At 51.9% G+C, this 12,040-nt stretch overlaps 1 protein-coding gene across 1 annotated transcript; it reads left to right on the forward strand.

The window, feature by feature from the left end:
• The first annotated feature begins 372 nt into the window (after window positions 1-372).
• Window positions 373-10,655, forward strand: KCNJ2 (potassium inwardly rectifying channel subfamily J member 2). The gene is made up of 2 exons (XM_066200398.1): window positions 373-505; window positions 5,327-10,655. Exon 2 carries the CDS (start codon window positions 5,543-5,545, stop codon window positions 6,824-6,826), a length of 1,284 nt encoding a protein of 427 aa, XP_066056495.1. The 5' UTR covers window positions 373-505; window positions 5,327-5,542; the 3' UTR covers window positions 6,827-10,655.
• The last annotated feature ends 1,385 nt before the right edge of the window (window positions 10,656-12,040 follow it).

Raw genomic sequence — 12,040 nt, forward strand, 5'->3', positions numbered from 1 at the left:
GGAACCCGGGCTCCGTGCGCCGCTCCGGAGCATCCCCGCTCCATCCCCGCTCCTTTCCCGCTTCATCCCCGCTCCGTTCCCGGAGCGTTCCTGGAGCGTTCCCGCTTCATTCCCGGAGCATCCCCGCTCCATCCCCGCTCCATTCCCGGCTCCATTCCCGGCTCCATCCCCGCTCCATCCCCGCTCCATCCCCGCTCCATCCCCGCCCCATCCCCGCTCCATTCCCGGTTCCATCCCGGCTCCATCCCTGCTCCGCTCCGGCCCCGCCGCTCTCGCTGCCCGCTCCCTCCGAGGCCCCGCCCACCGGGCCACGCCCCGTTTCGTGATTGGCCGCGGGCGCGCGCGGGGCGTGTCCGGCGGGGCCGTATTAAAGGTGCCATGGCCGCCCGCAAAAAGGGGCCGCGGGCGGGCGGGAGCGCAGTGCGAGCGGAGCGGGCACCGGGCACGGCCTCGCCACGGATCTTACCCCTTCTCCGCACCGGCACCTCCCTCGCGGCCGCCGCAGGTAAGGATCGCCTCCTTCCCCCCGTGTCTCCCCGCCTCCCCGAGGAGCGGAGGCGATCGATGCGCGGCACGCGCGCTGTCGCGATACCCGCCCGCGATAAAACGTCCGCCGCCTCCGGCTTGGAGAAGGAGGGCGAGCTCCTGCCGTTTCTCACGGAGCTATTCTCAGCGCCTAAAATAATTCGATAGGTATGGCTGGAGCGCCCGAGCATCTGCTTCCAGCATCTGTTTGTGCTCATAACTTTCCATGCACCAGCTGCTCCCCCCGCTTTTTTTTCTTCCCCCCCTCGGGATATTTTATCCTGGGGAAGGGCTGCAAGTTCGCATGACAACTCCGTGTGGCACAAAGCGCACCGCTCCATCCCTTCGCCTTCTCCTCGCCCGTTGTCTCCTGCGCGGAGACAGGGCAGGAGCGGCGAGTCTCGGCACTCGGATGCACGGGTTTGAGGCTCCGGGATGGTCCAGAGGGCTGTGAAATGAACCTGTAGCTTCATTCATCGGCACGATGCAAACGGGAGGGCTTCTACGTTTTCGAGCGTCCTGCCAAAATAATGGGAAGCAGGGAAAAAAAAAAAAAAAAAAAAGAAAAAAAGCATCTGGGAAGGCAGCGAAGAGCTGTATTGTTTCAGCTTAGCTCATGACAGTGAAAGGAAAAAATACTGATAAGCAAAGGCAGATGGATTTGGGGGGGCGGTGAGCGGGGCGGGGGACGCTGGGGACCCACGGCTCTGTCCCCGCAGCTCTGTCCCCGCAGCTCCGTCCCCACCCCGCAGGCTGCCCGCACTTGTCTCCGTGGCTCAGCCTTACCTTTACACTTGTTTGCTTTTCCATCCCTCGCAGCCGGTGCGCCGCGTACACCCCCTGGTGATGGCTGCTCCGCTCGGGAGTTATTTTGTCACCAGCTACAAATACACCCGAGCCCGTCTCCTTGGCAGGACAGCAGATGCGAGCGCCACTTGTCCTTCCCTTTCTCCTATTTCTTCGCACCCATTTCCCCGCATCATGTGCTCTTTTTGAATTTTTTTCTCCCTCCCCCCCCGCCTGTCCCTGAAGGTCAGATCCTTCTCCCGAAGGCAGCTCGCCACTCCGTGTAACTTGAGTCGTGCCCGGAGCGGCGGAGGAGCCCTGGGGAATGACTTTTAAGGAGAAAAGGTTACAGGGGTGGCCGTGCCCGGCAGCGAGGGAGCAGGAATGTGGGAGCAGGCTTGGCCGGGGCGAGGAGCTGCTTTGTTCTGCTCTCCGAGGGCAGCGGGGAGGGCGCTTGGCTGAGGTGGTGCTGGTGCTCTCTTGGCAACATGTGCCCGGCTGGCTCCGCAGGGCTCGGTGGCGTCAGCCGGGGAATAACCGCTCCAAGCGCTCCCTGCTGCTCCTCTCTATCCCTCCCTTGTTCCTCTGCACTCCAGAGTTATCCCTCAACCTTTAACCTTGGCATCAATTCCCCTCCTGCCGTGCCTTGCGGTGTGAGCAAGGTCTGGAGGGGGATGCTCGGGGCGAAGTGAAGGTTTGGGCTGCTCATCGTGGCATTCCCCCAAACGCCGGCTCAGAAATGCTGCAGAGGCAGCACAGCCCCGTTTTTCTCCCTCCTCCAAACATCCCCTCGCAGCAGAGCCAGCCAGGCTCTCCCATCCCATCCCTTCCCAGTAATCCCATGTCCTTGCCACTTCTGGTAATTCCAAACTACGTTGCTTGTATTCCCTTCCAGGAGGAAAGGCCACCTGGATTAATGATAATAATGATAATAATCATCATCACACAGCTGGTGGTGACTGAATGTACAGCTCTGTGCGTGTCTGGCCACACTGGGCCCAGTCAGGCAGATACTGGGGTGGGTGGGTGGTACTGGGCTGGCTCCCTTTGCCCAGTGAGGATTGCAGGGCTGCTCCCACACCAGCCTGGAATTTTTGGTGCCACCAGCAGCTGATACTGGGCTGGAGGGAGAGGCAGCAGCATTGTCCAGCCTTTGAGCAGCAGGTGGATTGGCACAATAAGGAGCAGCTTTACTTTGCTTTGTTCCTGGGGTTTTTTTGGGAACTTCTGGTGGAAGTGGTCGTGAGGATCAGGGTAAGCACGGAGCAGGTGCTGGGGCAGCCAGTGGATGCACAGGGCATTCCACAGGACCTGTATTTCCAACAGCAGGAGTGAGATCAGCCCCTCTGGCTGACCCCTGTGCTTCTCCTGCTCCCATCCCACCCCTCCCACCCTGCTCCTAGCACTCGCAGGAAGAGAGGCAGTTTGTGCTGGAAAAGCAGGCAGAGAGCTCTGCTGCCCTGGAGAGTGCCAGAGCTTTGTGCTGGGAACTTTCAGCAGGCTGCAAAAGCTGCCCCCAGGCTCACCCCAAAGTTTTTGGGGTCCTGGGTACCAAAGGGGTGCAGCTCCACTCCCACAGCACAGCCAGCAAGGAGAGATCTGGGCAAGGGACAGGAGGGAAGAGAGAGTCCTCCAGGGGAAGAATATGACAAATTCACGTCCTCCAGGGGAGGAATATGACAAATTCAGGTCCCAAACTTCTAAATGCAGCCACACGACGCTGGCATTAGGATTTCAGGGATTTGTGGAATTCAAACAAGTGTTCTCAGGTCAAGACTTTGGTGGGAGAAGCTGCTTATTCAGACACTTCAAATGCTACAGCTTGTCTTTCCCTCCACCAAAAGTTTTCCTCTAAAATCCAGGAAAGAAAAGGGAAAAAAACCAATCTCCAGGATAAACTGTCTCCTGGGCTGTGTATTTCCATCAGCTTGGAACAAAACAGGCTTTGACTGTGGAAGCCAAACATGACTGTGATTATAGGATGTGGTTTGTGAAAGTGATCGATTTGCAGGGCAGTGCAATGGCTTTTCAAGAAGTTGTGGTGGGACTTTTTTGTTTTGGTTTTGTTTTTGTTTTAATGTGGGATGTATTAACAGTAATTTCACTTCCCTGCCATGTTCAGGTTTCTAATAAAAGCGGGGTTTTGGCCAAAACAAATCATTTAAGTGAGCGTTAAAAGAATTCTTTTGTATTTTTGAGCACAATATCCTGACGGGAATGAGAAACTCTGGGAACAAAAAGGTGTAAGAGGGAGAAAGAGCGGATCCTTACACAGCGGAGGCAAGACAAGCTGTAAAAGTAAGAAAAAGTGTCCAGAGTAAGTACGAGGTCAGCTCCACCAGAAGCGTTCAGTGCTGAGAGCTGCACTCAAAGGGGCATTGCGGAGCCCGCCAGGAGCTGCCAAAATGTCTTGTCTGAGCTGAAGTCACAGATGACTAATCTTGGCAAGGAGGCTTCGGGACACATTCTTGCACAACAAACAGGAGCGAGGGGAAAAGAGGAGGTGAAAGTAAACCCCGAGGAGATCCTGGAGGGAAAAGCAGCCTGCACTGAAGCTGATGATGTTGCTGTTTGTCACCTGCTCTTTTCCTAACAAGTGTTTGCTGAGCTCAAGCCTGTGTAACTGTGGCCTGAAGGATGTGGGAGGGCTTGAGGAGTTGTTTGAAATCGCTCAAGTCTTTGGAGCACCTCAGCAGGGCTTTGGGGGCTGCTGGTGGGAAAGGAGATAACATCTTATCTCCAGCTGTTGTCAGGCTCCAGTCAGAGGAAGAGCAGAGGTCCTGCCGGGCAGGGGTTTGCAGTTTTGTTGGCTTTTGGACAAACTCAGATGAGTTTTGATAACATTAATTTAGGAAGAGCGCCGTTATTTAATCCCCTGCTACTGTAAATGGTTCTGGAGGCTCCTGTGCCGTGCCGAAGGGGCAGCAGACATTCCTCTCCAGCCGGGCTGAGCTTTATTCCCTCCGTGGGCCATGTGTGGCTGGAGCAGTTGCTTTAATGCATCCTTTCTCCTCTGCAGTATTTCAATTCCATTTCCTGATATGCAGTACATGACTTAATGGGTGACGCACTTGTTAAAAGCTAGACCTGGGTCTAAGCCAGACCTCCCTGAAACAAGTTTTTGGTGGCTTTTCCCCTCAGGAAGAAGGGTTTGTAGCCTTTCTGCTGAGTCTTGGTTGGTGATATTTCAGACCCATGGGACCCCGGGGACCGTCCCCGCTGGGGATGGAAGGGGGTCCTGAGGGGAAAGTGCTGGGGCTCACTCCTGAAGGTGTTAGGAAGGCACTCAGCTGACTCTGCTACGTTTTACTGGTGCCTTTAGCAGGAGCGAAAAGGTTTAAAGGGTTTAATTTTTGGGAGGTTTAAAAGGTTTAATTGTTTTGTACAACTTAGGCCAGACTCGAGCATGAAAACTACAGAGATCCTGGTGAGTTTGTGGAGTTACAGAGAAGCTACTGCAGCCCTTTTTCTTGAAATTTGCTGAGAATACACAACTCCTTCTTTTGGCTTCATTAAAACGATTGCATGTGCTTTAATTTCATGGAATCACCGCTATCTGCGCTTCCCAAGTTTATTCCCCATCTCCACCTTCCCCTTTGCTCACCCCCTGCTTTGTCATGGGTCAGACAGCCCACGAGACACATCATAAGTCGCTGCAAACCACTTCAGTATTTGTGTTTGAACAGAAGGATGTTAACGGGAATTGTTTGTTTGAAAATAAGCAGAAATCGCAGTTATAAATAGCAGAGCGATCCTTTGCGTGCCCAGCTTTAAAGTGAATATTTCTCAGGCTGCTGTGACACGATCCCCTTCAGTGCTTTCCTTCGGGAAGGGCAATTCCTTCCTCGCGGTAACCATGTGTGACCCCTGTCCCTGCACAGCTGGGAATGCTGAGCGTTGCTGAAAACGTCGTTTAAGAAAGAGGGAACTTCCTGCAGGTCCACAGGTGTCGTTTTCCTTGATCCCTCGTGCTTTTCCTCCAGGATCTAAAGTGCCATTTCTGTTTCTCTTGCAGACCATGCCCTCTCTATGACGGTGGCTTGCTGAGCTCACCCTGCATGCCAGCAGACTGTCCTTGGTTGATCCGAGGGCTCCTGGGGACTCCGGCCTCCGCCCGGCTTTTCCGCGTGTGTGTGTTCCTGTAGAACTTTCAAAACTGTTTCTCCAAAGGGTTTTGCAGAAACTCAGACTGTTTTCTAAAGCAGAAGCACCTCAGTCCCCGGCAGTAGTGATGGGCAGCGTGCGGACCAACCGCTACAGCATCGTGTCTTCGGAGGAGGACGGCATGAAGCTGTCCACCATGGCCGTGGCCAACGGCTTCGGCAACGGCAAGGGCAAGGTCCACACCCGGCAGCAGTGCCGGAGCCGCTTCGTCAAGAAGGACGGGCACTGCAATGTCCAGTTCATCAACGTGGGTGAGAAGGGGCAGCGCTACCTGGCCGACATCTTCACCACGTGCGTGGACATCCGCTGGAGGTGGATGCTGGTGATCTTCTGTCTGACTTTCATCCTCTCCTGGCTTTTTTTTGGCTGTGTGTTTTGGTTGATCGCGCTGTTGCACGGGGATCTGGAGAACCAGGAGAACAGCAAGCCTTGCGTGTCACAGGTGAGCAGCTTCACCGCAGCCTTCCTGTTCTCCATCGAGACCCAGACCACGATCGGCTACGGCTTCAGGTGTGTCACCGATGAGTGTCCCATCGCCGTGTTCATGGTGGTTTTCCAGTCCATAGTGGGCTGCATCATCGATGCCTTCATCATTGGCGCCGTCATGGCAAAGATGGCTAAGCCAAAAAAGAGGAACGAAACCCTGGTCTTCAGCCACAATGCCGTGGTGGCCATGAGGGACGGGAAGCTGTGCCTGATGTGGCGCGTGGGGAACCTGAGGAAAAGCCACTTGGTGGAGGCTCACGTGCGGGCACAGCTCCTGAAATCCAGGATCACGTCGGAAGGGGAGTACATCCCCCTGGATCAAATCGACATCAACGTGGGCTTTGACAGCGGCATCGACCGCATCTTCCTGGTGTCCCCCATTACAATCGTGCACGAGATCGACGAGGACAGCCCTTTGTACGACCTGAGCAAGCAGGACATGGACAATGCCGACTTTGAGATTGTGGTCATCTTGGAGGGCATGGTGGAGGCCACAGCCATGACCACCCAGTGCCGCAGCTCATATCTGGCCAACGAGATCCTCTGGGGCCACCGCTACGAGCCCGTGCTCTTCGAGGAGAAGAACTACTACAAGGTGGACTACTCGAGGTTCCACAAAACGTACGAAGTGCCCAACACACCCATCTGCAGTGCCAGGGACTTAGCGGAGAAGAAGTACATCCTCTCCAACGCCAACTCCTTCTGCTACGAGAACGAGGTGGCCCTCAGCAGCAAGGAGGAGGATGAGATCGACACGGGGGTGCCCGAGAGCATGAGCACGGACACCCACCCGGACATGGAGCACCACAACCAGGCGGGGGTGCCCCTGGAGCCGCGGCCGCTGCGGCGGGAGTCGGAGATATGACTGGCGGGCCCTGCCTCTCCCGCGGGGCTGGAAGGCAAAATCCCCACCGTGTCCGTCGGGCAAGGGCTCGTTGACCTGAGAAGTTGGCCCAGAAGAGTTTGCAGACTACGGTACTGTGGAAGAGTGGTGTGAAGGCAGCAGACCCGAGGAACCCAGGCTGGTTTTAGGGCTGTCCTCAAAGGAGGGACGACAGGAAATGAACTCTAAACACAAAGCACTAAACACGTCTAAGTATGAACAGAAGGCACATATGTTGTAGAATAAATTATGTATATATTTTTTTACAAAACTTGAACTTGCAGGCAAGCTTTGGTTGGGTTATTATTATTTTTTTTTTCAACTTTTTCCAGAATGCTTCTCTCTAGGGAACAAGAATGTTTTTAATGGCATAACAAAGGCAAGAATCTGCCTTATTATTATTATTATAATTATTTTTTAAAAAGCTGCTGCTAACTACATGAACACAAATGGTTATTTTTGTTGCAGTGTAGTTTTTATTTTCTCTTGTGTAATTTAAAAAGAAAAAAAAAAAGTCAGTGTTGAACTTTTTGGGTTGAAAAGCTCGTGATCAGTTCAGAGAGGCCAATGTTGCCAGAAAGTTTAAACTCCTTTTGAGGCCAGTAGTTGATAGCTAGAATCAATTTCTCTCTTTCCAATTACATAAGGGGCATTATGTAATATCAGGCCAATCAGTAGCCTCCAGCAAAATTATGATTTTTTTGGGGGGAGAATTTAATTCTCTGTCTAAAGGAAAAACGAGACTAAAGATATGTATACATAAGAAAAAAGTACTAAGTTCAAACTACCTAAGTGGATACCAAAGAAAATGCACAGTTTTGCACAGTGGAGTTTATTTAAAAACAAAAAAACAAAAAAACAAAAAAAAAAAAGGAAAAAAAAAAGGAACAGGCTGCTTTAAACAAAACAAAAAAATTCAAACCTGAGACACTTTTTCGGGTTTGACTTTTTTCTTTTTTTTTTCTTTTTTCTTTTTTCTTTTCTTTTAAGACCTTTATTTTGCACCTTATTCTAAAGGCTTAAGGCTCAGATCTAAAGCGGGCTGGGCCTCCTCCTCTTTCCCCCCGTTCTTCCGTGGGGGGAATAAAATCCCTCTTTTCTTGGAGGGGAAAAAAAGCTGTTGTGGGAAGCAAACCAGCATCACCTGCATGTCCTCCCTGGCCTGCCCCAGCTCCTGAGCTCCGAGCAGAGGAGCTTTCCCTGAAACTGTGCCATGGACACGCTGTGGAGCTTCTGGCTGATCCCAGAGCCTGCTGGAGTTTGGCCACGGGTGAGCCAAGCAGCAGAGAAGTCCCCGGGAGGAGTTTTTTGAGGAGGAAGGAAGAGGAGGAAAGGGCCTCGGCAGCACAGCACTTGGGAGTGGCGGAGGGATGTGCAAAATGCTTCTTTTCGGCAGGGCAGGGCTGGGCTGTGAGGAAGGTGGATTATTCCCACCTCGTGGAGAGGGGGATTCTTTGGGGAGGATGAGGCTGCAAAGGGAGGTTCACCTCCTGCCTCCCTCCCCGGCAAACCCCCAGCCAGGGGTGACATTCACCCATCACTGGTCACCAGGCGGGTTTTGTCACCTTCAGCAGAGCTCTGGTGGCGTTTTGGCTCCTTCACCCAGAAGGCTTTAAATTCTCTGTGCCTCTAAGCTCGAGGAGACAGCAAGGCTGTGCTTGGCCCCTGCTCCCCGGGGGCTCTGGGGATGGCAATCTCAATGACTCTTGCAGTATTGGATCACAGTATGCCATTAAAAAACAGCTTGTTCTAGGTCTGGTGTCTTCTGCACGTGGATGTCTGTGAGGGCCTCTGCCAGCCCTGCCTGGGAGAAATGCCTGCAATGAACTGGTTTCTGATAAGATGCTATCCACAAAGGGTTGGAAACCGGGGGAATTCCATGTTGGAAACACAGATTTGGCTCCTGGAGAGGGCAGAGGATGAAGTGCACGTCCTGAGGGCTGTTACTGGGACGGGAGGATGGAAAAGGAAGGGAAGGGTGGGCATTTAAAGGAGGTCTGGTCACAGTTTCTGGGTCAGCAGTGGTGGAGACAACGGGGTGCTGCTAGTGCTGCTAATGGTGATGCTCTTGCAAAAGGAGGAAAACGAAACCAAAGAGTATTCAGTGACACAGAGGGGGCACAAAAACACAACGGGGAAAGGGAGGCTGAGCAGCAGAGAGGGGACCTGGTCTCAGATCAGCATCCCCCAGGTGCACAGCACTCCCACTAAATGATACTTGAGATATTTTGAGGGAGAGATGAGAGACAGGGGGGGATGGAAAATGCAGGATTCGTCTCATTTCTTTGACACACAAGAAATCCAGAGAGTTTAAAAAAAAAAATCCCCTTTAACATTTCTGGTGCAGAAGTTTTGGGTTTGTTTTTCTTCTTCTTCTTCTTGTTTGTTTGTTTTGTTTTGTTTTTCAAGTCGGTTTTTCAGAAATATTTTTAAAAATTGTACATTTTATAAAGTTTATCAAGTATTTTCATATTTAAAGCCAAATGTAAATAGAAGTCTGTAAAGGAGGACAAGGAGAAGACAACGAAAAGGCCACAAAAAAAAAAAGTATCAATTCAGCTCAGCAGTCTCGGCTCTCTAGGACTAGATGCTACAGGTTAGCACGATTTTTAGTAAATTACTTGCAAGCCTTATAGGATTCCTAATGCTCTGAACTTCTCTTTATTTATTTTTGAAGCATGGACTTTTCATTTGAGAACACGTTCTAGTTACTGGCGTTTCTTGCAGAGCTCCCAGAGCCGTGTCGAGGGGGGTGTGTCGAGGTGTAATCCATCGCTAATCTCTGCCTGTTCTTTCTCTCACAACCCTTTGTCTTTGCCCGGGGAATCCCATATTTCAGCCCTGGCTCTGGGAAGCTGCTGGGAAGAGCCCTGCGAGGTCCCCTTCCCCTTTTTGCCATCAATTCTGGCTTTCTTAGCAGCAAATTGGAGGAATCATTAAAAAAATTATATTTTTAAGGACTAGACAGTGACTGACAGCTTTCCTTCAGTTCCCATTGATCCTGGGCCAGGCTCGTGCTGACTTTAAACTTTAAACTTTAAGCTTTAAACTTTAAACTGACGGAGCTCTACCCAGAGCCTCCCCCAGGCCTCGGTTCAGCCTCTTTATCCAGGATAAATTGGCTGGCCCGGGCTGGCACGGAAGCTTTTTTATCCTGTCTTTTGCTTAGGGGCTGGGGGGGAATATGTTATTTCTGCCCTTCCCTGAAAATACTTGAATGAGACACATTGTCTGACCCATAATTCTGTGTACAGTGACAGGAGCAGAGGCTGGTGGGGATGTTTCCCTCCCTCCAGTTTCTTCCGTGCGAGTTGTCCTGGGTTAAGTGGCCAGGGTAGGAATCCTCCCTCATTAGCTGGCTTTAATTACCCTTTCCCAGCCGTGAAACACTTCTGTGCTAGCGGAAGCCCTCGGAAAGAAAAAAGGCAAAGGGTTGTGATATTTAATTGGTTCTCTTAGGTTTTCTTTTTTTTCGCGATGGATTACAAGGTAAAACCGAGAAGTACTGTAATGTCTTTAATTCTGGCTGCTCACCACATTGTGAAGTAGAAGGTGCTGCATAGCTGCCACCCCACAGCCCATCAGAAGCTGATTTTGTAAAGGACTTTTTTTTTTCGGCCTGCAGCTCTTGTAAAGACGAACAATCTCGGCATCTGACAAGTTGTCCATGACTATTTTCCTGTTTGCAGCCTTTTTGTATCGAGGTCTTCCTAATGTACTGCACAAATTGTGGATTGTACAGATTTTTATATATTATGTCTTATTTTATTATTTCTAAATAAATAATTAAAAAAAATTAATTTGAGGATGAGCTCGGTGTGTGCAGCCCGTGTGTAAAGGAGGGGGAGGAGATGGGTCTGGAGGGGGATATTGAGATGTATTTGTTTGGAGCCCTGGAGGAACAGACAGCTCGTTCTCTGCCTCGACAAAAGGCAGGAGGAAAGGCGATCCCGTCCTTATTTCCCAGGGGAGAACACAAACCAGACTTGTGCCGGAGGAAAACCTGCCCCGGGCCAGTTCGGGACCTTTCCCGAGGTCACACCTGGGACTGCAGAGCCCCGGCTCCTTCCTTGCCTCCCAGTGGAAATGCAAGAAAAGCTCCAAAGCAGGGAAAGGGGGGGGATGAAAGCACCCAGAGCATCAGCAAGTACGCTGCAAGATTTGGGAAGGGATTAAAAAATTAAGCAGGAAAAGTCATCTTGCAATCCCCGCGTTTCGTGTCTGCCTGGAACATCTCCTTACCGAGTTCCAGCCGGGCTGGGTGTAATCTCCATCCCTCATTTCCCCGATCCCCGTGTCACCAGCACAGGGACAGGGCAGGGCAGCCTCCAGGAGCCACAAGGAGCCGTGAAATCCTGATTTTTTGTAGCCTCGCAGGGCAGACACTGAGGCTGCACAAGCGTGACTCAGCTGATCCAGCCGAGATCAAACTGCCCCGCCTGGGAGGGACATTTCAATGCAGGTTTGACCCCTCTGCTGATTTCCCAACCTTTTTTTTTTTTTTTTTCCCCTCAGCCTGTAATTCCATTTAACCCTGCCCGGGCTGCAGCCCTGACCCCGCCGAGCGGGGCACTCGGCTCATCCATTCAAATTTACTTTCCAAAGCGGATGGTCTCTCGCAAAGCTCATCATCATAATTACAGGGCTGGGATTTCCAGGCACAGATTAGCTGCCACTGCCCGCATCTGCTTCTTCTCCCTGCTACTGCTGCGGCTGCTGAAAGGCATCATCGGGCACAGCTGCTCAGTGCCCTGCCCTGGATCCCTGCGCGGACAGCGACAGGGACCATCCCTGCAGCTCTGTCCCTTCCCTAAATCATCAGCACCCTCTCCTGTCAGTGCCTCCCCTCCTCTGCCCCGGTGCAGTCAGCACCAATTCAACAATTCAACCGACCCAACAGCCGATTTTGGGTGGCCAGCAGGGCAATAATTGAATTTTTCCTTCTTCTCTGCACCCAGCCCAGCTGGAAGGTGCTTCAGATGTGCTGCCCTGAGCCAGGCAGAGGGGAAAAAATGCAACAGAGAACGTGGGGAGGTTGCAATTGGGTTCCCTGTAGGGACAGGGACAGCGACAGGGACCACTCCCCTGCTGCTCTGTCCCTTCCCTAAATCATCAGCACCCTCTCCTGTCAGTGCCTCTCTTCCTCTGAGTGCAGTCAGCACCAATTCAACAATTCAACCAATTAAACAACTGATT

The sequence above is a fragment of the Chamaea fasciata genome, unplaced genomic scaffold (genome assembly GCF_029207755.1).
Source record: "Chamaea fasciata isolate MVZ Bird 193981 ecotype frontalis unplaced genomic scaffold, bChaFas1.0.hap1 SCAF_19, whole genome shotgun sequence".
Lineage (NCBI taxonomy): Eukaryota > Metazoa > Chordata > Aves > Passeriformes > Sylviidae > Chamaea > Chamaea fasciata.

Excerpts from the sequence above, each read along its gene's own strand:
- KCNJ2 (XM_066200398.1), top strand. The coding sequence starts at position 5,543 with ATGGGCAGCGTGCGGACCAACCGCTACAGCATCGTGTCTTCGGAGGAG.